The sequence below is a fragment of the Tamandua tetradactyla genome, chromosome 13 (assembly GCF_023851605.1).
Source record: "Tamandua tetradactyla isolate mTamTet1 chromosome 13, mTamTet1.pri, whole genome shotgun sequence".
Classification (NCBI taxonomy): domain Eukaryota; kingdom Metazoa; phylum Chordata; class Mammalia; order Pilosa; family Myrmecophagidae; genus Tamandua; species Tamandua tetradactyla.
The window spans coordinates 8,704,886-8,730,967 of NC_135339.1; the positions used below are offsets into that span (position 1 = coordinate 8,704,886).

A 26,082-nucleotide genomic window follows, 5' to 3' on the forward strand; every position below is an offset into this window, starting at 1 on the left:
TCTTCTCCCCGTTTTTAAAATATATTCTTTCTATATATTTTTATTAGTAGTATAATTGTTTTGTCATTTTTATTTTTATAAATATTATATTAATTTTTTATTGACTATTTTCTATTTCTTATTTCATATATCATTTTGCATTATTCCATTTCATTTATTTTTATTATTTTTTCTCTCTCTTAAAGTTTCTCCCCCTTTGGTGGGCACTAGTCTGACTTCACTCCCACTATATCTTAGGGGGTCTCGTTTTGATTCCGGGGCCTACTACTGGTGAGGTGTGTTTTGTTGTTGTCCCTGTTGTTTCATATTTTTATTATAGTCTTATTTTATTATCTTTTTTTTTTGGTGGGGGGGTGCATGGCCAAGAGGAGTGCCTGGGTCTCCTGCATGTTGGGCAAAGTACCTATGCATCCCCACCTAGCTTCTTTTTTCTTTCCCCCAATATTTTTATTATAAGCCTTAACAAACATAGAAACATTCTTTTATTTTTCATTTTTTTAAACATAACATACAAACACGAACATTCTTGCCATATGATCATTCCATTCTCAGTATATAATCAGTAACTCACAATATCATCACATAGTTGTATATTCATCACCATGATCATTTCTTAGAACATTTGCATCAATTCAGAAAAAGAAATAAAGAGAAAAAAGAAAAAAACTCATACATACCATGCCCCTTACCCCTCCCTCTCAATGATTGGTAGTATTTCCATCTACCCAATATATTTTAGGCTTTGAGAAACATTCTTAACATGCAAACATTCTATACAGGGTGTACAATCCATGGCTCACAATATCATCACATAGTTGTGTATTTATCACCATGATCATTTCTTTTAACATCTGCATCTCTCCAGCAAAAGAAATAAAAAAGAAAAAAATTCATACATATCACACCCTTTACCCCTCCCCTCCATTGACCACTAGTATGTCAATCTACTCAATTTATTTTAACATGATAGATCCTCAAGTTGAACTGCATCCCCTACATGAGATCCAGACCTTAATTTGGCAGTTCCTCAGAAAGTCAAGTATAGAATTACCATATGGCTTGGCAATCCCATTTCTAGGTATATTCCCAAAGAACCAAAAGCAGGGACTCAAAAATGATACCTTTAAAATGATACCTTTACAGTTATGTTCACAGCAGCATTCTTCATAAGTGCCAAAAGGTGGAAGCAACCTAAATGTGCACCCGTGGAAGAATGGATAAACAAACTGCAGCATGTATACGAAATAGAATATTATTCAGCCACAGAAAGGAATGAAATTCTAAGATAGGCTGCAAAGTGGTGAGCCTTGAGGACTTTTAAGTTGAGTGAAATATACAAGACAGAAAAGGACAACTATTGCATGACTTTACATATATGAAATAATGAGAATATGCAAATTCATAGATTCAAAAATTAGAATACAAGTTAACAAGCGGGCAGGGCTGGAGTGCGGGTGGGAGAGTTAATGCTTAATCAGTACAGATTTTCTGGTTGGGGTGATGGAAGAGTTCTGTTAATGGATCATACTGATGATAGCACAACATTGTAAACGTAACTAGCACCACTGAATTTCATACTTGAAAGTGGTTAAAATGGGAAATTTCATGTTCTCTATATGACACCACAATAAAAAATTTTTTAAACCCATAGAACTGTATGATATGAAGAATGGACCCTAAAGGAAACTATGGACTTAAGTAATTATATCATTATAATGCTGGTTTATCAATTGTAACAAATGTACCACATTAATGTAATATGTTAATATGGAAAACTGTGTAGGTCAGGGGAACACGGGAACCATGACGGATTGAAGCTGTAGGCAGCCCAGAAAGATGTGGGGTGCCACCCCTGTGGGTGTGGGCCCACTGTAAGGAGGACCTTTACTCAGGCTGAGCTGGGACCCATCTCATTCAGGGTGGGTCTTAATCCTCTGACTGGAGCCCTTTATAAGAGGAAAAAAGAGAGAAGACACAGAAAAAATTCCCAGAAAAGCTGGGCGAGACCACCCAAAGAAGCTGATTGAGGAGACACAGAAAACAGAGAGAAACCACAGAAACTGAGAGGGAGCCCCAGAAGCCAGAAGGTGGAAGCAAAGACACCCGGGGAGAAGGGAGAGGTCAGCATTTGCCAGCTAGAGGACTGCCAGTAACCAGCCTTCAAGGAGAAAGCACTGCCTGTTGATGCTTAGATTTGGACATTTTCACAGCCTCAGAACTGTCAACCTCATAAATTAATAAATCCCCATTGTGAAAGCCATCCTATTTCTGGTATATTGTATTTCATTAGCATTAGCAAACTAAAATAGGAATTCTGTACTTGCTGAAAGATTTTTCTGTAAACCTACAACTGTTTAAGAAACAAAACAACAAAAAAAGTAGAAATTTATTTTACATAAAGAGATCTTACCTGAACGCTTTTCCTCTAGGTGTGTTGCCAAGTCTGACATCTTCACCAAAGATGTTGCACTTTTTTGAAATTTTGCCTTAAACTGAACTGCCCTCTTATCATCATCAAACAAGCACTCGCAGGATGACCAAGGCGTCGTATGCAATTCTAAGTTTTCTGACATGCAATTGCGCTGAACAAGAAGATATTTAAATTCCCAAATATAATCTTAAACAAACAAAAACAAAAAATCAACATAAAGGAAAAAGTCTAGGTTCAGAATCCTATTAAATAGATTGAACCAATTAAGGCAGTTAAATACAACTACTATTACTATGGAGTTTGGGTATAAAGAGAGAAACTATGAATGTTGCATTAAAGCAATAGGATAAGGATACTAGATTTTAATTTAAAATTAAAAAAAATTTAATAAATTTTTGTCTAAAGACTTCTTGATCTCCTTAAATAGTCATAATTTATCATTACAGAAGAGAAAATTCTTGTTTTGATATCAACAGGCAAAGATTTTTTTTGAAGGACACTGAAATGGATACAAAACTGCCATAAACAGTATTTCATTGATATTTGAACACCCTAGTTATTTCATTTGGCTAATTTTCCAGGGGGAGGGAGGGGAAAGGATTTAGAGTTACATCTATTTTTAATTCTCTCAATACTTCTACTCCTTTAAAATCACAGTAGCAAAGAACTTCTGGCCAAATATTATTAAGTTCAACTATAAAACTATAATAAAACGAAGAGGGTTTTTAGCACTAATTTTTCTGGCAGTAGCAGTTGTCTTTTTAGTGTCCCACGTACATCAGGTCGTAAATTTAATTCACACTTCCACTCACCTCTAAATTTCTTTGATTAGACAGTTTTTTTGTGTGGAAAATGTTAAATCAGTAAATCTGAATAGACAGATTAGATAGAACTAAAGCATAAATATTCCAGGTTGCTGCCTAAATCTAATCACCATTTTAAATAATTTTAAATAATTTACTAAAGATATACACAGAAATCAAGATAAACTAAATAAATAAATAGCAACTATAATCTCAATACTCCCAAATAGTTAACATTTTAAGTGGACGGGGAGTTTTTTTTCTATTTAATTTTTACTTCACTTAACATGTCAAAGATATTTTTACATGTCATTATTATTCTGCATTGTTTCTAAATACTGCATAATATGCCACTGTACAGTGCAGATATACCAAAACCTTGAAAATCACTACAGCAGTCCTCTACGGTGGGACATTTTTCTTCTCTCACCATTGTAAACAGTACTACGGTAGAAGCATTTTTAGCTGCGCCTTTATGCACAGCCATGATAGATTCCTAGAGGTGAAGTCACTGGGCCACAAGGTATTCCACAGGCTAAAGCTTTCCAAATATGCTATCAATTACCAGAGGCTCTGCCAGTTTACATTTCAGAAAGATCGGCTGTTTCCCCATATCTTTTCTCCCATCAGTCTCTTCAGAGAAAAGTCATCTATCATTATTGTTTTGTGTGTAAATTTCATATCTTTACTGGCCATTTTAATTTCTTCTTGGGGACTTCTGCCTATTCACCTCTTTTGCCCATTTTGCCTAAGAAATATTTTTCTTTTGCTTATTGCAGTGCTTTCTAACACAATGCAATTTTTTCTGGTTTGTCACTTGCCTTTTAATTTTGTACATGGCATGTTTTTTGCACAGGAGTTTTTGTTGCTGTATTTTTTTTTCTGTCCAAACTACCAATCTTTATCATTTCAAATATATCTGTATTTTCTTCTACTACTGGTTTCATTTCTTTTATCATTGAATCTCTGACACATCTAGAATTTATTTTGGTATACACATGAAATATAAACTTAATTCTTTTTCCTTCAAATTGTTAGCTAATTGTCCCAATCATTACCTATTCTATTGTTTTTTCAAAAGGAAAGGTTTTACTTTTATTTTTAAATTATAAAATAAAATAATCAGAGAGTGTAAGAAAAATAGGTGAAATAAGATTGGCCATGTTTTAATAAGCTGGATAATAGGTAACTTAGCTCATCATACTAGTCTCCCTGCTTTTGTGTTTGAAATACACACACAAAATTCAAACTAAAGGCATATACGAAATATTGAAAACTACAGAGATAACCACTGCTAGTATGTTTGTATTTTTATTTCCAGATTTTTAAATGTATACATAACTTACAGATGCCTTTTTATTAAAATGAGATCCTACTGCACGTGAAGTTTTTAAACCTACTTTTAAGCTAAAGAAGGTCTCGTCTGCGTCTTTCCAAGTGGATGAGCAGACATATGCTTGGCAGTGAGCACTTCAGAGTGTCCACCCAGACCACAGATGACCCCGTGTTTCCCCACCCATGAAATGAGCTCAAGCAGTCGTATGTGTACTCCTCAACCCTGTCCTTGTCACAGCTCACTTGACCAGATCCAATCTGTGCAACCAGGCCCTCTTTTCTGAGAACTGGAAATGGGACTGGACTCTTGAAAGGAAAAGTGAACTCAGGAGCTATGGAGTAACCCTCTCCTGCTTTCCCTATGGCTGAGAAGCAGATGAAGTCTGCGCTGAGTAAATCAGGCAGGCCTAGAGTGGGAATCCTACAGCTTTTCAGCTCCTGGTTCCAAGACCCCTGAGGCATGAGCCTGCCTGCTCTTAGGCTCCGTGAGAGGTCTCCTGTTCTTCCAGTGTGATCCCCAGAACTGTTTCAGGATGGGGTTCCAGCCCTCACTACCTTCCCTCAGTGCCCAAGCTTACATACAATTTTGAATACATCCCACAGACTGCAAAACCTTTACATGCAGGCAGTTTTTCAAAGGTACTTATCATTTGAATTATGCACAGGTTTTTCCTCCTCAAACCTGAGTTTCTTGCTCTTTAAAAACAATGGGAAAGTTGAATGACTGTCTGAGCTCTATTTCAGTATTAATTCATTAAACAAATATCGATCAGGCAGGTACAGTGCTGTGTGGTAGGAATTCAGTGGTGAACCAGCCAGAAAAGGTGCTTGCATTCACAGAATTTACGATCTGATGAAAAAAAAAAAAACAAACCTGCTAATTGTCAAGCAGGCAAAAAGATAAGGGAGATAATTTCCAGTTGTGTTTCATGCCACAAATGGAATAAAAGGGGTGACGTGGACTAATTATGGCTATCCGCATGGCAGGCCTCTCTGAGGACACGATTTCGGGGCAGGTGGGAGAGCTGGAGGCAGAGCAAATGGACACATCCAAGATGCCGAGGCAGCAAAAAGCATGTCACACGTGACAGGTCTGAGGGAGTGCTATCAAACAACGACAATCTGTAACACACTTCTGTATTTGAATCACAAACTGAGGGTGTGAATGGATTTCAAACCTCCATGCAGACATAACTATGCTTTTGTATGAAATTTAATGATAAATATTGGGATAATTTGTGTTACTCTGTGCTTAAATAGTACTGTCATGACAATGCCGTCTTATAACTTGTTATGTTTTAAATATTAGATGTGTATGAATAATTCCAGGAGGATATTGCATTGGTAGGGCACTTAGTTCTGAACGGTTTATTTTATGCTTACCCAATAACTCCTAAGAACCCTAATTTATGTCTCCAGCCCACCCACCAATAGGAGTTAAACTGTGACAAACCCTTGCTACAAGGGAGGCATGTCAACTTCTTACTAGCAATGCATGTTTTAAAAGAATCTAAATTAGAGGTTACTTATTCTTCTCCACAAAACTGACTCCATTATCTCCAATATCCAATTACGAATGTTTGATGATTATTTCTAATGATACCACCTAAATGTGAGTCTGTTACACCCAGGAGCAAGTAGGACCAGTGACTAATATAGAGGTTAATGCAAAAGAGGCCACAAGAAATACTAAGTGAACAAGTACAGCTGCTAATAATTCTGAGAGCAGAATCATTTACTTAAGTGATCCTTCAAAACCAGTATATTCCTGTCTTAAAAGGAATGTTCTTAAAGTATTCAGATGGATGTTTAACTTTAAAACAATGAATATAAATAAATATATGCTGAATGAATGAATGAACAAAGAACAACTACATCTTAATTTCTGGACTCTTAATTTTCTATATTAACTGAAATAGCAGAGAACTTTCTAGAGACAGCTGTAATTTCTATCCCCCAAATAACTTTCAATTATCCGGGGAGAGTCTGGCCGCGAGGGTGCCACGGTGAGTGGAGGTCCACCTCCGCCCCCCCATCCCGACCCCCCCACGCCCCCGGACCCTGGCTGCGCGCTGGCAGCTGTGAGGTCGAGGATCACGTGCGCATGTTTGTCAGCTTGCTCAACCGAACAAACAGTGCTGCTGTTTGATTCTAGCATGAAAGTAAAAAACCAGACTTATCTCAGACCCTAGTTATAGGCTATTAATGATTAAGGGGGATAATGTGATAGACCCCACTTTTAGATAACTACTTTCTTTTTTTTTTTGTATGGGCAGGCACTGGGAATCGAACGTGGGTCACTGGCATGGCAGGCCAGAACTCAGCTACTGAGCCATGGTGGCCCGCCCAAAAACTACTTTTTAAGTAGAGGTTTGGGAAGAGGTATTAACTCCCCAGGTTAAGAAAATAGTGGCTCACAGATTTATTCACTCTCTGAATTAATTTAACAGGATAAAGCAACTCATAAACCACAGAACCATTTCTTATTGTTACAACTAAAATATCTCACAAAAGCAGGAAGAATTACACTGCTTTACTGAAACAATAATTCCACTTAATTCAATACTCCATAAATTCTTAATTTATACTTTAAGGAAAAGCATAATCACGGTCCCATTGTAAGCAGGGACAATCTATATGTCTGTCTGGCAGTCCACACTTGAGAACAATTGGAATAACAACCTGGAACATAATAATTTATTTAACAGTAACACTGTGGCTTGAAAGAGGTAATGTAACACCCTAACATCTGCCTTATAACCAGTGAGAAGTTTATTTATCAGAGTACTTTGGCTGAATAAAACTTGTGGAAGCTTCTCCCAAATTTTTAAAGAACATTATTTGAAGGAGATAAGGTCTTCACTAAAAAGGTAAAGCAGTATACCTGGGGATAAATGGAAACTTTCATTTTGCCGCCATTACTTACAGAGGACTTTGTAAATGACCAAATTGTTTACAAAAGGTATAAACTATAACAAAAAAGTTGTTTACTGAATATTTAATCATGATCACTTATACTGCAAATGTTGTCCAATGTCTTAAGAGCCCCTTCATCTCAGGCCCACGAGCATTAATCATTTACCTAAATACAGACGACAGAATGAATGCTTCTCAGTGTATTTACCTTTTTTCCTTTGAAGTTGAGGGTACCAGGCTGCTCCAGGACCCCATAAGACAAGCACATGATGTTGACCTTGGGTCTGTTCCACCGTTAGCACGACCTTCCTCTGCCTCTGTCCTCGGTAGTTGTATAACGCCTCTGGGAAAGGAAAAGGGAAAGGGAACAGGGCACTGACATGGGCACTGCTCTCACATGTGATACCGCACTCTGACATCTGGTGGTAAGGACAGAATGCAGACAAATGGAGCACTAAGAGGGTTTCATATCTTAATTTTTTATATAATCTAAAATTAAGGAAGTACTCAAAATGCTTACCTGTCAGAACAGTGATACCAACAACTCTTAGTGTCACATGGACTAAAACGTCGGGCTGAAGCTGCTCCAGTTCCACAAACTCTGTTCTGCTTGCCTTCTGAGGCTGCCTCTGGGGGAGACCTTTGAGATGGGGGTGCGCTGAGGACATGTGGGCCAGCAGGTCTTGAAGTACAGCCGTGCTCACCACGCTGGAATCTACAAAACACCCGCCAAAGGATGGTGACGCTTCCCCCGACAGCACAGAGAGTACTGAGCATGTGCTACGCTGTCACACTTTCTTGGTTGTTAGATCAGTTATTTAATTCTCCAGTGATTATGCCATTTACACGTTTTTCTCTTTCTTGTTTCAGTTTCTTTCTTTTTATTGAGGTCTACTTAACATACAATAAACTGCATACTTTTAAACATACAGTTTGATGAGTATTGTTGGCTAAATTTTAATTTCTCTGAAAGAAAAGGAAGCATGTCTGAATACATGAGTGAAAGTTGACTCAAGATCTTGGCACAAACCACTTGATTACTTTATGGGAAGCAGAGCCTGTAAACCCGATTCTTCCTTCCTTCTCCCGTTAATAAGCTCCTCCTCCCACATTCCTCATGCCACACAAAATGCTCCTTTTCCGCTCGTGTGCTCCGTAAGTGTGTGCTGACTGGTCACCACGTGCCAGGCAGTCCACCGGGTGCCACGCCGATGATTTGCCTGAGAACTTCCATGGGAAATTCTCACCTGGAATTAGATCCTGAGATAGTTATGAAATTTCTGAACTAGATCAGCCTCAAAACCCGAGACATCTGCATCTACCTCCCAAACTAATGCACACTGCATTAGTTTCACTACTTCGAAACATCCCTTACCCTTCCATTATATCAACATCTATAAAACATGATGACTTTTGCTTAAATGCCATTTAGCTGTCATTCACATAAATATGATTTCTAAGGAATAGTAAATTCAAATATTCATTTTGTTCTGGTTTGCTAGCTGCCGGAATGCAACACACCAGAGATGGATTGGCTTTTAATAAAAGGGGATTTATTTTGTTGGTTCTTCAGAGGAAAGGCAGCTAACTTTCCACTGAGGCTCTTTTCTTACGTGGAGGGCACAGGATAGTCTCTGCTGGTCTTCTCTCCAGGCCCCTGGGTTCCAACAACTTTCCCCGGGATGACTTCTTTATGCATCTCCAAAGGCCTGGGCTGAGCTGCAAGTACTGAGATGAGGAATGCTGAGCTGCTAGGCTGTGCTACATTGCGTTCTCTCATTTAAGCACAAGCCAATTAAGTTAAACGTCACTCGTTGCAGCAGACACGCCTCCTAGCCAACTGCAGATGTAATTAGCAACAGATGAGATTCACCTACCATTGGCTCATGTCCACAGCAACAGAACTAGGTGCTTTCACCTGGCCAAGTTGACAACTGAATCTAACTACCACACATTTTAAAAAGATTACATTTACACAAAGCTCCAAATTAAAAAGTTTGAATTTAAAATCAAATATTGAAACACCACAAATGAACTTAACATTTTCAGGGCCCGATGTGCAAAATCTGCATTAATTAAGCACAAAGAGGGAGCTTAACTGCTCTGTGGTAGGAGGGAATCGGACGAATTTAAGAAACCAACAGGACACCCACTGGGTGGGGCGTGATGATGGACCAGATGTAGGATATAAAGGGAAGGGGCTCAGGGAAGATGTCGCTGCTCCTGTCTCACGGCAGGAGATGCGTAGGGCACGTCACACCAACATCGAGGGCACCGAAGAAAAATGGGGGCAGGAGGGGCAGGCAACGGGCAAAGGTGAAGGGCTCAGCCTTGGACGTGCTGGACTGGCAGTGGGGGACTTGGGACATAAGACCCAAGAGAAGATTTCAAGGTCCACAGTCTTCAGACGAAACTCCACAGTATACGTGAGATTTAATTCCAAGCCCTCAGTGTTTCATATGTACTTGTTCCTAAACTGACTTCCGTGGGAAATCCTTTTGTGCACCTGTCACAGCTGTGCGCGGCCTGCCGTAAAATCCCCTCAGGTTCAAAGCTGTCAAAATCATGAAAAACAAGGCAAGATGGAGGAGCTTTGAGAGGCTGAAGACTAAGGAAACGTGATGAGTGGGTCCCAGAGCAGAAAAAGGACATCAGTGGAACCTATGTGAAACCTAAATAAGGAATAAAGTTAGCTGTATTTTACCAGCATTAATTTCCTCATTGGGGCGAATATATCATGTTATGTAAGACCTTAAATTTGGGAAAGCTGGCTAAAGGGTAAATGGGAACTCCTCAGCAAATCTAAAATTATTCCAAAATAAAAAGCTTACTAAAAAAAAAGTATTAACTTTTAAACACTAGGGAATAAAATTGAGAAAGACTTATGACAAAAATTGCATGGCAAATAACTGAAGGAACTGAAGTGACTATTTTAGCTCCTTCCATTCACATTTGCTTATTTATATGAACAAAGTTTCACGGAGGTTAAAATCTATACAGATGAAAATGTAAAATTAATGACTATTAAAGAGTGCTCTATTTTTCCCATTACACCTCAAGTGAAAAAAATGAGATTACTCATAAAGCTTGTGTGATGGCCGACTCCCACCGTGGTTCCCAGATGACCTCTTCTTGTTTTAGTCACTTGTAGGCCTGCAATAAGCACCCACGGGTGCACCAGCTGTGGCGGGCTGAATGCTGTTCTCCGACAAGTCACTTCCACCCAGATGCTGAGAATGTGGCCTTACGTGGAACAGCGTCCTGGTGGGCGGAATCAGTTATGCCAAGAGGAGTTTGTACAGGAGATGGTGGGCCCCTGTCCTGGGTCTAGTGTCCTTGCGATAAGGCCACTGCAGACGCATGGTAGAAAGGCCACGTGGCAACAGCAGCCAAGACTGGAGCGAGGCTGCCACGAATCCAGAAATGTGGGAGATCACCTGCAGGAGGGAGGCCGGGCGGACTCTCCTGGAGAGCCTGGCCTTGCCGACACCTCAGTTGTGGACTTCTAGGCTCCAAACTGTGAGAGAGTGAACTCCCATAGTTCTCGGCCGTCCAGCCTGTGGTCCAGTGTTACAGCAGCTTAGGAAACGAAGAGGTCATCCGGAACAAAAGCTAGGCCTGCCAATATCCTAAATCGAACCACATGGTCTCTCCCCAACCCTGTCCACTCACCCCACTCCAGGTCCTTGATCTTGAAGAATCAAGTCTGTCATCCCCTTGCTTTCCTTTTTACCTACTTCTTAGATTTAACTTATTAAAAAGAGTGTGATGCTAAACAGAATGTTTTTTTTCTTTTTTAAATCATCACATGGTTGTGCATTCATCACCATGATCATTTTTAGAAATAAGCATCACTCCAGAAAAATAAAGAAAAAAAAAATTCATACATCCCATACCCCTTACCCCTCCCTCTAACTGACCACCAGTATTTCAATCCACCCAATGTTTTTATCCTTTATCCCCCCACTTATTATCTATTACTTTTTATCCTTATTTTTTTACTCATCTGTCCATACCCTGGATAAAAGGAGCATCAGACACAAGGTTCTCACAATCACACAGTCTCACTGTAAACATTATATCTTTACACAATTGTCTTCAAGAATCAAGGCTACTGGAACACAGCTCAACTGTTTCAGGTGCTTTCCTCCAGTCACTTCGATACACCATAAACTAAAAGGGATAGCTATATAATGCATACAAATAACCTCCAGGATAATCTCTCAACTCTGAAATCTCTCAGCCACTGAAACTTCATTTTGTCTCATTCCTCTCTTCCCCCTTTTGGTCAAGAAGGCTTTCTCGATCCCTTGATGCTGGGTCCTGGCTCATCCCAGGATTTCTGTCCCATATTGCCTGGAAGTTTTATACCCCCAGAAGTCATATCCCACTTAGGGGGGAGGGCAGTGAGTTCACCTGCTGAGTTGGCTTAGAGAAATAGAGGCCATATCTGAGCAACAAAAGAGGTTCTCTGGGGGTGACTCTTAGGCCTAATTTTAAGTAAGCTTAGCCTATCTTTTGCAGGAATAAGTTTCATAGGAGTGAACCCCAAGATTGAGGGCTGAGCTATTGATTTGGTTGTCCCCTCTGCTTGTGAGAATATCAGGAATTCCCCAGATGGAGAAGTTGAATATTTCCTTCTTTCTCCCCAGTCCCCGAAGCAGACTTAGCAAATACTTTTTTTTATTCTCTGCCCAAATTACTCTGGGATGTATCACAGGATCACACTAACCTGGACAAACCATCAAGATTTCATGCCCTATTCAAGATTTCATGTACTTATGGTGATCAACTAAACTGACCATACAAGTTAAAATATGTAATGTTCTACACAAAATATAAATTTTGCACCAAACAGACATCTCTCCCTTTGGTCTCACGTAGACGGTGAAGCTTTGTATATGGACAATATCATCCTTTACCCTGTATTCTGATTTACCTTAGTCCTATCCAGATCAGCTTCATTCATATTTCTAGTTTAAGTCTGAAGTATTACCGCCGTACAATTCCTGCATGGGGTAATACGACTTTCATAGCTTCAGAGCTCTAACTCTGCATCTTAGGTGTCACATAAATACTCAAAGTTTCTGGGAAAGACCATGCTATATACGAACAGCTCAGCATCTCAGAATTTAGAAATAACTCTTACAACTCCTGAATATAAGTGACTGCTGTAAGAAACAATCTAGGACCCTAACAAGAGGCCCCAACTTGATAAGCCATGCTCTCAACTTCAGTTCACCAAGTTTGTACATTATAGTTTGTCCATATGACTGAAGCATGATAATATTTCTTTTTTTTTTTCTGCCATTTCATTCAAAATACAGTCCTTGAGGTTCATTCACTTAGTTGCATGCCTCACCTCCTTCGTGGTAGCTCAGTAGTCCACAGTATATATACATCACAATCTCCTTCCTTCCCTCAGTCATTGTACCCACAGGCCCCTCCATCCATTCCAAATCGCGAACACTGCTGCCATAAACGCCAGTGTGCAAACGTCTATTCGTATCCCAATTCTCAGCACTTCCAAGTCTTTGTCTAAAAATGGAGTTTCCGGATCTCGTGGCCACCCGACCCCTAGCCTCCTATGGAACCAATACTCTGCCCTCCAGGGTCCGCACCATTCTATTTCCCTACCGACAGTGGACAGACACATCTCTTTCTCCACATTTTCTCTAGCACTTGCTTCTCTGTATTCATTTTTAAACAGTTTTATTCACACATCATACAATCCAACTTAAGTATATAGACATGCCTTCGCCACCATAATCTGTATGAAGACATTTCCTTTCCTTCCACAAAGAATCCATACCCCTCCTATACATCCCCCACTTCCTGACATTTAGTTTTGGCATAATGCTTTGTTACAAATGTAATATTTTTATTTTTGCTTTGACAATATTATGTTGCTAGAATTCAGTTAAGGGGAGATTTTTACTGTTCCTAATGACACAGTGCTGAATTTTATCAAAGGTTTTCTTGGCAACTATGCAGAAATCATATACTTTTTCCCTTAGGTTTCCTTTCACTTATTAAGAAAATTAAACGTGAATCCCAACGTGTCTTAAATTTGATTACAATATGCAAGTTCATTTTTAAAAATCCTATTTTCGGGCGGGCCGCGGTGGCTCAGCGGGCAAAGTGCTTGCCTGCTATGCCGGAGGACCTCGGTTCGATTCCCGGCCCCAGCCCATGTAACAAAAACGGAGAAACAGAATACAATAAAACAAGAAAATGTTTAAAAATGTTTCCCTTTCTTCCTTCCTTCCTTCCTTCTATCCTTCCTTCCTTCTCTCTGTCTTTCCTTTAAAAAAAAAAAAAAAAAAAAAAAATCCTATTTTCCTTTTTACTGATGAAAATAAACCAGTACTCTACTCTTAACTTTTTTATTTTATCTTTTTTTTTTTGCATGGGCAGGCACCGGGAATTAAACCCAGGTCTCCCGCATGCCAGGCGAGAACTCTGCCACTGAGCCACCGTGGCCCACCCTCTACTGTTAACTTTAGAAACATTTTGTGAAAGACGTTTTTTAACTCTACTCTTTCTTCTTATGTTTATATACTATAACTGCTAAGGAATTATTAAATTCAGACTTCATCTTACATTCTTCAGGCTGCACAGAAGAATACCTCCCGAGGTTCAGTAACTGACTGGTAAATGTTGACTGAAGGACTGTCTCACGAGCCCACTGATCCTCATGGATAGTAACATCTAGATGGAGAGAGAGAGAAAAAAAGTTCTGATCATGCCACCAATTCCTTCACACTGTGGTTAACATACCAATCCTAAGAAAAGAGGCCTCCCACAGGGCAGGCAACTGGAGTTCAGACTGGCTAAATGATCTGCCTAAGGCAAAAAAAAAAAGCATATCTGAGTTTTGAACAGGGGTATGTGTATATGTAGGTAAAATAACAGAACTACATCTGCATATTCAAGTGACATCAACATGAAAGCTCACAGCTCTACAGAGAAAGAGTTAATGGCTTTTATTTACATAAGGTAAATGCTATTACACTAAACTTAAAGTAAATGCTTTAGGGGCAAGAAGTGAAATAGTGGTTTCAAAGCAGTGGTACCTAAAAGATCAAATAACATTTAGTAAGCATTTATCCCTTCTGCTAAAAATATATCTGAATTTAACATAAGGCATTCTTAAAGGACTCTGGATATTTTTTCCCAACAGGCATGGCAATCATCTATAGATGTTAAAAGGGAAAAGCTTTGGCGGTCAGGAATACTTTCCAATGGGGAAAAAAGAGAGCTGTAGGATCTAAGACGTATAGGGAAGAATCGTTTAGGGGAACTCAACAAACCAGTAGGTAGAAACAACATACCTGAGTAAAACAAAACTATAAGTTATGAGAGAGAGGGGTTCCAGGCAGGATATAAGCAGGATACAAAGTATGTTAGCTAAGGTAACAAGGTGACAGTAATGGCCTTGGTAAAATCACCGTGGTCCAGGGCTCAGCAATCTCTGTAGCCTGAGAAACTTAATTTTGTCAGGACTCTAAAAATAGATTCCAGCTCTGCAATGTAAGCTTACGCAAACAAGTTACTGAGACAATTCATAAAACCAGAACACAATTTTTAAAAATTTACGAGACATTAATTGTCAAAGAAATGAGAACACCTGCAGACCATTCTCACCTTGCAGGCAGTTCTACAACTAGAAAACCAAAGCCAAAAAGGCTGCTCATCGAGCACTGATTCAGGACAGAAGTTAGATGACCTGACTCTATCCAGAAAATAAGAACATGGTATCCCCGACTGAGCTCTGGCAGGACCGTTCTTATTCTTCTACGGATGGTTACTACGCCTGTTAGGGAAACTCGGTTTTTGTACAACCAGCGTCCTTTACAACTAAAGGATGAAAATGCAAGGACAAAACCCTTGAAGACTACAGTGCCTGGAAGCTGCAGATTCCCGTTGGATGCGGTGCCTTTCTCTCGAGCTCTGTTCACGTGAACGATGACTGTCTACGTTGTATTTCTGAAACACAGACTGAAAAATCCCAGAAGACTTGCCCCTCCAGGATGAGTGATGCAACTGACTCTGGTGTGCAAGTGTGTGGATTTAAGGGCAGAACTCAACCGAACTTAGCTGAAGGAGAAAAGTATCAAAAGCTTCCTGTTGAAAATAGGACAATCACAGTCAAACAGCATAATGATCGGTCAAGTATCTGTGGTTGGAAGTTAAAAAACATTCTTTACAGGTAGATCAGAAGTGCACTGCTATCTTGGATTTATACTAGGCCTCTTCACTAGGAGCTACTTCTGGCAATGTTACAGCAATATCGAAGTGCATCAGCTGAGGTTCTCACTCGCCCGCAAACCCTTTATGGGAATGACCAATGACTGCCCTGGAGTCTTCTTTTCCTAAGCTTCCAAGGCTGACCTTCACCTCTTGTCTATCACATTCTTTCTTTTGGTATGCTGGCATGCTTAGTCAACTTCCTCCTGCACAGGGTTCTCCTAGCCCCTTAAAATGACCCATATTTCTGCTCAAATATGCTGTGTACTTATTTTAAAGTCATTAAAAAAAACTTGTAACAGAATGTTAGATTTCCTATGTTAGGTAAAAACGTGGGATTAAAACAACTATGTTAACCTCCAGAGGGTTCCTAGGCCAGTAAGTCCTGAAGCCCAGGGGGCCCAGCCTCTCCAGAACATCAGCTAGATTCACCCCCCCATCCCATACTGTCAACACCCCTTTCCAACATGAAGACGTTAGAATGGGAAGAGCCCAAATCCCCCTAAAGATTGGAAGAAGGATCAGAGGAGAAGGAGGAATTATAACAGATAAGACGGGATTTAAATGAATATGACCGCTTTATCATTATATTGATATTTCTCTTAGGCTCCAGTATTTTGGAGCAGCTAGAACAAAAAACCTAAAATTGTGGAACTATAACCCAAACTGAACTCTGAAATCTGTTCTATAACTACTTCTTACAATGTACTTTGAAATTTATGACGTTTTTGTATATATATTTCATAATAAAACCTGCTTTAATAAAAAGAACACTGCCATAAGGACTGAGAAATCTGATTCACAAATGAAAAATGGGTTCTTCTCCATTTTGTTCTACTACATGTAATGCACACTCTCCTTTCTACATAAATATTTGTTCTATCTTTAAAATAAAAACAAAAAAGCCTGTATGTTCTTTCTGATTCCAACTGTATGGCAAGTGTATGGCTCTGGAGACACTAATGCAGGCCAAGTACAGCTCTGCTCCTTCCTAGATGCGTGAGGTTGGGCAAGGTGCTTTCCGTCTCTGGGCCTCAGTTTCCCTCAAATGAAAGACAGGGGTAATCATCAGTACCCTGCTTTTATCACTGCTGCAAACAAACAAATGAGGGGCCTGGTGACGTGGCCTGAACACGAGCACGGTGAAGGAGTAAGGGGAAGGTGCGCTTTTGGAAAGAAGGAATTGCACCAAGAAGGACCAAGCAAAGGCCCAGAAATGGCGGCGAGCAGGAGGCTGGGGTGGTAAGGACACCAAGGTGGGTGCTAGGCAGAGGCAGCTGGGCGTGAGGACTGAGGTGGGGAAACCCACAGCTTCATAAAGGAAACTGCCACCGCACCATGAGGGCCTCACCTGTGAGTAAAATGACATCTCCGAGAAAGACGGTAAGTGCCCAAAGCGCTGCAGTCCTCCACAGGAAAACCCTCCTCGTGTCCGACTGGTCGGCCACTACGGCTGTTGCTAAAGGCACTTTAGAGCCAGAATTTGGTCCTGATTTTATGCTTATTTCTTTCACATAACATGGAGATAGCACCATGACTAAACAATTATACTTGCGACTTTTGCAATCGCAATTTTTAATTAGTGATGTCTTTTTAAAGCGCTTCAATTTAGACATATTGCTCTGGCCCGGCATTATCGCAGGGTCTCTTGCATCAGAAATCCACTTGGCTTCCTTAGCTCCTAGCAGGACCTTGAGTGGGGCTTTAGAATGGCCTGGTTTGTCTTCAGAGGTCCCACGGCCCTCAGTGGAACCTGTAGAGAATGTCCTCAGCTGGGAGCACAGTAATCCTGAGCCATATGACTCAATGCATATCTCAGTGGGGGGCAGTTTATCTTTAGAACGGGAAGGTTCCTGAGATCCTGTATTTCCTTCAAGACTTTTATCAAAATTCACGTCAATGCAGCTGCTTTTTGTTTCATGTGAAACAGGACTAAAGAGTTCCAGGGAATGTTCTTGGTTTTCTCCACTCTCAGAGTCTTCTGCAGGATCACCATTAGACAGAATAAAATTATCCCCTGAGGTACTTTCTTTGCGCTGATTTGCCTTTGGTTCAATCTCCATGCTCATAGCTCCTTTATTTATACAATCCTGCCCTTTATCCTGCCTTTGGGCTAAAAAAGCAATCTGGCTGGAGGTCATGATACTTAGAAATTCAGTATTGGTAGATATCTTAAAGTCTGAGACAGTCCTAACTGCTCCTTTAGATCTTGGCTTATCTGCTGTTTTGGAGGAAAAGAACTGTGGACACTGGTTTTGTATGTCATGGTACACACACTTTGTTTCTACGGTTTCTGGCTCTGTGGTAGTCTGCTTAGTGCTACAGACCAAATCCAAAATAGCAGTGCACTTACGATCTACCTGTAAAGAATTTTTTTTTAACTTCTGACCACAGATACTTGACCGATCGTTATGCTGTTCAACCGTGATCGTCCTATTTTCAACAGGAAGCTTTTGATACTTTTCTCCTTCAGCTAAGTTCAGTTGAGTTCTGCCCTTAAATCCACACACTTGCACACCAGAGTCAGTTGCATCACTCATCCTGGAGGGGCAAGTCTTCTGGGATTTTATAGTCTGTATTTCAGAAATACAATGTAGACAGTCATCGTTCATGTGAATAGAGCTCGAGAGAAAGGCACTGCACTGAAGTGGAGAATCGACAGCTTCCAGGACGCTACAGTCATCCCGGGTTTTGTCCTTGCATTTTTCATCCTTTAGTTGTAAAGGACGTTGGTTGCACAAAAACTGAATTTTTTTCCAGGGCTCAGCAGTGGATATTAAAGAAGTTGGTTCTTGTGATGCTGTCATTTTCAATGGGCCAACGGGAGCACCCCAAAAAACATGGACTTGAGATTCTGCACTCATGGTTACTGAAAAAAAATGAAAATCCAAAATTAATATTCTGTCAATACATTTTTACACATTGATATTAACTTAATGTACCAAAAGCAAACATAATATAAACTATTAATCAATACATATTTAATAGAGGTGATTTGCTTTGGTACTCCATGCAATTATAAAATTTACAAGATATTAAGAGAAAGCAAACCCTCTTTGTCCGCCGGCCCGGCGCGTGGCGCCCATGCCCCGCAGCAGCCGGCCCGCCCGCCCTCCTCTCCCCTCTTCCCCCTCCTGCTCCGGCGGCTCTCCAACCACCACCAAGCCCTCTTCTGCCTTCACCGGCTCCTCCACCACCGGCCTCGACAGCCTTGCCACCCTTACCTTTCCTCCTCCAGAACAGCTACTGGGGGAGTGGAGACAATACAGAGCAGCTCCCGGAGCCATGACGGAGATCAAAGGGACGGCGTACCCCATCCTGGAACGGCTGACTGTCTGGGAGAACCAGCTCCGGTGAGATCACCGAGGGGCACGGGCTTTCCCGGGCGGGACGGCAAGCGGCCGGAGTCCCTCCCTTCCTCCTTCCCGGGCCAGTTGGCAGAACTGGGCAGGCGGTCCCCTCGGGCCACGGCGGCTGGCGCCCCCACCACGCGAGGCCCACCGGACCAACTGAGAGAGTTGGGTCGGAAATCCCCAGACTGCGGAGAACGGTGACCGGGGGGTCCCTTCCAAACACGTGACTCCCCGGTCCAGCTGGGAACAGTGCACTCTCCCGGGCAGCGACAGCTGGCGCCCTCCCGCCAGGCTTGGCGCCCCGGGCGACTAGGAAATTCGGTTGGGCGCTCTCCCGTGCTGTGGCGCCGGCGACCCTCCCCACGTTCGGGCCCCCGGGCCGGCTGGCACTCTTCCAAGACGCTTCGGCTGCCGAACCTCCCCTACGGCGAGAGTTTTCCACAGTAAAAGGACCCACAGCAACTTTCACGGTGGAACCCGTAGACAAACGTGTGCCACGAGCGCCACCTACTGGGCAGGATAAGAAAAACAGAACCCAGAGATTTCACAGAAAAATCTTTCAACCTGTGGGGTCCAACACCCAGGGAAATCTGACTAAATGCCCAGACGCCAGCAGAAGATAACAGATCACGCTCAGAAAATTGAAAATATGGCCCAGTCAAACAAACAAACCAATAGTTCAAATGAGATACAGGAGCTGAAACAACTAATGCTGAATATACGAACAGAAATGGAAAACCTCTTCAAAAACGAAATTGATAAATTGAGGGAGGACATGAAGAAGACATGGGCTGATCAAAAGAAGAAATAGAAAAACTGAAAAAACAAATCACAGAGCTTATGGAAGTGAAGGATAAAGTAGAAAAGATGGAAAAAACAATGGATACCTACAATGATAGATTTAAAGAGACAGAAGATAGAATTAGTGATTTGGAGGATGGAACATCTGAATTTCAAAAAGAAACAGAAATTATCCGGAAAAGAATGGAAAAATTTGAACAGGGTATCAGGGAACTCAAGGACAATATGAACCGCACAAATATACGTGTTGTGGGTGTCCCAGAAGGAGAAGAGAAGGGAAAAGGAGAAGAAAAACTAATGGAAGAAATTATCACTGAAAATTTCCCAACTCTTATGAAAGACCTAAAATTACAGATCCAAGAAGTGCAGTGCACCTCAAAGAGATTAGACCCAAACAGGCGTTCCCCAAGACGCTTACTAGTTAGAATGTCAGAGGTCAAAGAGAAAGAGAGGATCTTGAAAGCAGCGAGAGAGAAGCAATCCATCACATACAAGGGAAACCCAATAAGACTATGTGTAGATTTCTCAGCAGAAACCATGGAAGCTAGAAGACAGTGGGATGATATATTTAAGTTACTAAAAGAGAAAAACTGCCAACCAAGACTCCTATATCCAGCAAAATTGTCCTTCAAAAATGAGGGAGAAATTAAAACATTCTCAGACAAAAAGTCACTGAGAGAATTTGTGACCAAGAGACCAGCTCTGCAAGAAATACTAAAGGGAGCACTAGAGTCAGATACAAAAAGACAGAAGAGAGAGGCATGGAGAAGAGTGTAGAAAGAAGGAAAGTCAGATATGATATATATAATACAAAAGGCAAAATGGTAGAGGAAAATATCCAAACAGTAATAACTCTAAATGTTAATGGACTGAATTCCCCTGGACTGAATTCCCCAATCAAAAGACATAGACTGGCAGAATGGATTAAAAAACAGGATCCTTCTATATGTTGTCTACAGGAAACACATCTTAGACCCAAAGATAAATATAGGTTGAAAGTGAAAGGATGGGAAAAGATATTTCATGCAAATAACAACCAGAAAAGAGCAGGAGTAGCTATACTAATATCCAACAAATTAGACTTCAAATGTAAAACAGTGAAAAGAGACAAAGAAGGACACTATATACTAATAAAAGGAACAATTAAACAAGAAGACATAACAATCATAAATATTTATGCACCGAACCAGATGCCCCAAAATACGTGAGGAATACACTGCAAACACTGAAAAGGGAAATAGACACATATACCATAATAGTTGGAGACTTCAATCCACCACTCTCATCAATGGACAGAACATCTAGACAGAGGATCAATAAAGAAATAGAGAATCTGAATATTACTATAAATGAGCTAGACTTAACAGACATTTATAGGACATTACATCCCACAACAGCAGGATATACCTTTTTTTCAAGTGCTCATGGATCATTCTCAAAGATAGACCATATGCTGGGTCACAAAGCAAGTCTTAACAAATTTAAAAAGATTGAAATCATACACAACACTTTCTCGGATCATAAAGGAATGAAGTTGGAAATCAATAATAGGCGGAGTGCCAGAAAATTCACAAATACATGGAGGCTCAACAACACACTCTTAAACAACAAGTGGGTCAAAGAAGAAATTGCAAGAGAAATTAGTGAATACCTCGAGGCGAATGAAGATGAAAACACAACATATCAAAACTTATGGGACGCAGCAAAGGCAGTGCTAAGAGGGAAATTTATTGCCCTAAATGCCTTTATCAGAAAAGAAGAAAAGGCAAAAATGCAGGAATTAACTGTCCACTTGGAAGAACTGGAGAAAGAACAGCAAACTAACCCCAAAGCAAGCAAAAAAAGAAAAGAAATAACAAAGATTAGAGCAGAAATAAATGAAATTGAAAACATGAAAACAATAGAGAAAATCAATAAGACCAGAAGATGGTTCTATGAGAAAATCAATAAGATTGATGGGCCCTTAGCAAGATTGACAAAAAGAAGAAGAGAGAGGATGCAAATAAATAAGATCAGAAATGGAAGAGGAGACATAACTACTGACCTCACAGAAATAAAGGAGGTAATAACAGGATACTATGAACAACTCTACGCTAATAAATACAACAATTTAGATGAAATGGACGGGTTCCTGGAAAGACATGAACAACCAAATTTGACTCAAGAAGAAATAGATGACCTCAACAAACCAATCACAAGTAAAGAAATTGAATTAGTCATTCAAAAGCTCCCTAAAAAGAAAAGTCCAGGACCAGACGGCTTCACATGTGAATTCTATCAAACATTCCAGAAAGAATTAGTACCAACTCTCCTCAAACTCTTCAAAATAATCGAAGTGGAGGGAAAACTACCTAATTCATTCTATGAAGCCAACATCACCCTCATACCAAAACCAGGCAAAGATATTACAAAAAAAGAAAACTACAGACCAATCTCCCTAATGAATACAGATGCAAAAATCCTCAATAAAATTCTAGCAAATCGTATCCAACAACACATTAAAAGAATTATACATCATGACCAAGTAGGATTCATCCCAGGTATGCAAGGATGGTTCAACATAAGAAAATCAATTAATGTAATACACCACATCAATAAATCAAAGCAGAAAAATCACATGATCATCTCAATTGATGCAGAGAAGGCATTTGACAAGATTCAACATCCTTTCCTGTTGAAAACACTTCAAAAGATAGGAATACAAGGGAACTTCCTTAAAATGATAGAGGGAATATATGAAAAACCCACAGCTAATATCATCCTCAAGGGGAAAAATTGAAAACTTTCCCCCTAAGATCAGGAACAAGACAAGGATGTCCACTATCACCACTATTATTCAACATTGTGTTGGAAGTTCTAGCCAAAGCAATTAGACAAGAAAAAGAAATACAAGGCATCAAAATTGGAAAGGAAGAAGTAAAACTATCACTGTTTGCAGACGATATGATACTATACATAGAAAACCCAGAAAAATCCACAACAAAATTACTAGAGCTAATAAATGAGTACAGCAAAGTAGCAGGCTACAAGATCAACATTCAAAAATCTGTAGCTTTTCTATACACCAGTAATGAACAAGCTGAGAGGGAAATCAAGAAACGAATCCCATTTACAATCGCAACTAAAAGAATAAAATACCTAGGAATAAGTTTAACCAAAGAGACAAAAAACCTATATAAAGAAAACTACAAAAAAACTGCTAAAAGAAATCACAGAAGATCTAAATAGATGGAAGGGCATACCGTGTTCATGGATTGGAAGACTAAATATAATTAAGATGTCAATCCTACCTAAACTGATCTACAGATTCAATGCAATACCAATCAAAATCCCAACAACTTATTTTTCAGAATTAGAAAAACCAATAAGCAAATTTATCTGGAAGGGCGGGTTGCCCCGAATTGCTAAAAACATCTTGAGGAAAAAAAAACGAAGCTGGAGGTCTCGTAATGCCGGACTTTAAGGCATATTATGAAGCCACAGTGGTCAAAACAGCATGGTATTGGCATAAAGATAGATATATTGACCAATGGAATCGAATAGAGTGCTCAGATATAGACCCTCTCATCCATGGACATTTAATCTTTGATAAGGCAGTCAAGCCAACTCACCTGGGACAGAACAGTCTCTTCAATAAATGGTGCCTAGAGAACTGGATATCCATATGTAAAAGAATGAAGGAAGACCCGTATCTCACACCTTATACAAAAGTTAACTCAAAATGGATCAAAGATCTAAACATTAGGTCTAAGACCATAAAACAGTTAGAGGAAAATGTAGGGAGATATCTTATGAATCTTACAACTGGAGGCGGTTTTATGGACCTTAAACCTAGAGCAAGAGCACTGAAGAAAGAAAGAAATAAATGGGAGCTCCTCAAAATTAAACACTTTTGTGCATCAGAGAACTTCATCAAGAAAGTAGAAAGACAGCCTACACAATGGGAGATAATATTTGGAAATGACATATCAGATAAAGGTCTAGTATCCAGAATTTATAAAGAGATTGTTCAACTCAACAACAAAAAGACAGCCAACCCAATTACAAAATGGGAAAAAGACTTGAACAGACACCTACCAGAAGAGGAAATACGGATGGCCAAGAGGCACATGAAGAGACGCTCAATGTCCCTGGCCATTAGAGAAATGCAAATCAAAACCACAATGAGATATCATCTCACACCCACCAGAATGGCCATTATCAACAAAACAGAAAATGACAAGTGCTGGAGAGGATGCGGAGAAAGAGGCACACTTATCCACTGTTGGTGGGAATGTCAAATGGTGCAACCACTGTGGAAGGCAGTTTGGCGGTTCCTCAAAAAGCTGAATATAGAATTGCCATACGACCCAGCAATACCATTGCTAGGTATCTACTCAAAGGACTTAAGGGCAAAGACACAAACGGACCTTTGCACACCAATGTTTATAGCAGCGTTATTTACAATTGCAAAGAGATGGAAACAGCCAAAATGTCCATCAACAGAAGAATGGCTAAACAAACTGTGGTATATACATACAATGGAATATTATGCAGCTTTAAGACAAGATAAACTTATGAAGCATGTAATAACATGGATGGACCTAGAGAATATTATGCTGAGTGAGTCCAGCCAAAAACTAAAGGACAAATACTGTATGGTCCCACTGATGTGAATGGACATTTGAGAATAAACTTGAAATATGTCATTGGTAACAGAGTCCAGCAGTAGTTAGAAACAGGGTAAGATAATGGGTAATTGAAGCTGAAGGGATACAGATTGTGCAACAGGACTAGATACAAAAACTCAAAAATGGACGGCACAATAATACCTAATTGTAAAGTAATCATGTTAAAACACTGAATGAAGCTGCATCTGAGCTATAGGGTTTTTTTTTTTTTTTTTTTACTATTATTACTACTTTTATTTCTTTTCTCTATATTAACATTTTATATCTTTTTCTGTTGTGTTGCTAGTTCCTCTAAACCGATACAAATGTACTAAGAATCGATGATCATGCATCTATGTGATGATGTTAAGAATTACTGAGTGCATATGTAGAATGGTATGATTTCTAAATGTTGTGTTAATTTCTTTTTTCTTTCCGTTAATAAAAAAACAAAAAAAAAGAGCAAAATACTCACAAAAAATCTTCACCAAAAGACTCTCTTTAAGGGAAATAAAACATTAGTATACTAATGTCGGACAAATAAATAAATTCTTAGTATTTTCATTTCTTGTGTTGAGTGAATGCATCCATTTAAATGATAAGTTAGTAAAGAAGGGGGAAAAAAGCATTTGTTTAATTGTTCAAGAGTTGCCTTTAAATTGCATACACCTGTTTTCCTCATTCCCTGGGAAGACCTCCTCCCTTCAACTGGGAACTCAGCTCCTGGGACCGATATGGAAGCCTTGAACCAGAAGGCAGAGGAAATGAATAACTGAGACTCTTTTCAAAATGTGTAACTGATGTATTATCAATCTTTGCTCCAATCTGCTAGCACTGCCAATAATTGGGTCTACATTGTTTAATCCTCTCTTAAATACAACTAGATTAAGAGTAGTCATTTTATCATATATGGATAAAATAGAAACTCATAATCTAAACTTTCTTTGATTAACTTTGGGGCATTTGATACGTGTAGTCTAAGCAAGCATCTGTTCTGGTTTGTTAGCTTCTGGAATGCAATATAACAGAAACAGAATGGCTTTTACATTTTTTTTTTTTTTTTTTTTTTTTTTACATGGGCAGGCACAGGAACCGAACCTGGGTCCTCGGGCATGGCAGGCAAGCACTCTTACCTGCTGAGCCACCGTGGCCCGCCCAGGATGGCTTTTAAAAGGGGGAATTTAATAAGTTGCTAGTTTACAGTTCTAAGGACAAGAAAATGTCCCAACTGAAACAAATCTATAGAAATGTTCAATCTAAGGCATCCAGGAAAACATACCTTGGTTCAAGAAGGCCGATGAAATTCAGGGTTTCTCTCTCAAGTGGAAGGGCACATGGCGAACAGAGTTTCTCTTCATCTGGAAAGGTACATGGTGGACACGGTCACAGTTTCTCTCTCATCTGGAAGGGCACATGGCGAACACAGCATTATCTGCTAGCTTCCTCTCCTGGCTTCCTCTTTCATGAAACTCCCTGGGAGGCATTTTCCCTCTTCATTTCCAAAGGTCGCTGGCTGGTGGTTCTCGTGGCTATGTCGTTCGGCT

At 40.0% G+C, this 26,082-nt stretch overlaps 1 protein-coding gene across 6 annotated transcripts in view; it reads right to left on the bottom strand.

Annotated features, from left to right (window-relative positions):
• The window catches only part of SHLD2 (shieldin complex subunit 2), a 111,402-nt gene that overhangs the window by 12,886 nt on the left and 72,434 nt on the right, over window positions 1-26,082 (bottom strand). For 3 of the 6 annotated variants that reach the window (XR_013161373.1, XM_077124680.1, XM_077124682.1), the window contains exons 2-7: window positions 25,818-25,939; window positions 17,087-18,604; window positions 14,089-14,196; window positions 8,006-8,200; window positions 7,694-7,828; window positions 2,411-2,617 (exon numbers count right to left, since the gene is read on the bottom strand). Coding sequence is in view for 5 of the 6 variants with exons in the window: in XM_077124680.1 (XP_076980795.1) it covers window positions 2,411-2,617; window positions 7,694-7,828; window positions 8,006-8,200; window positions 14,089-14,196; window positions 17,087-18,599 (2,158 nt within the window). In the remaining variant the exon portion in view is untranslated. Of the gene's footprint in view, window positions 1-2,410; window positions 2,618-7,693; window positions 7,829-8,005; window positions 8,201-14,088; window positions 14,197-17,086; window positions 18,605-18,959; window positions 19,363-25,817; window positions 25,940-26,082 lie in introns of those variants that run through there. The other 3 variants (XM_077124681.1, XM_077124683.1, XM_077124684.1) reach the window with 3 other exon arrangements.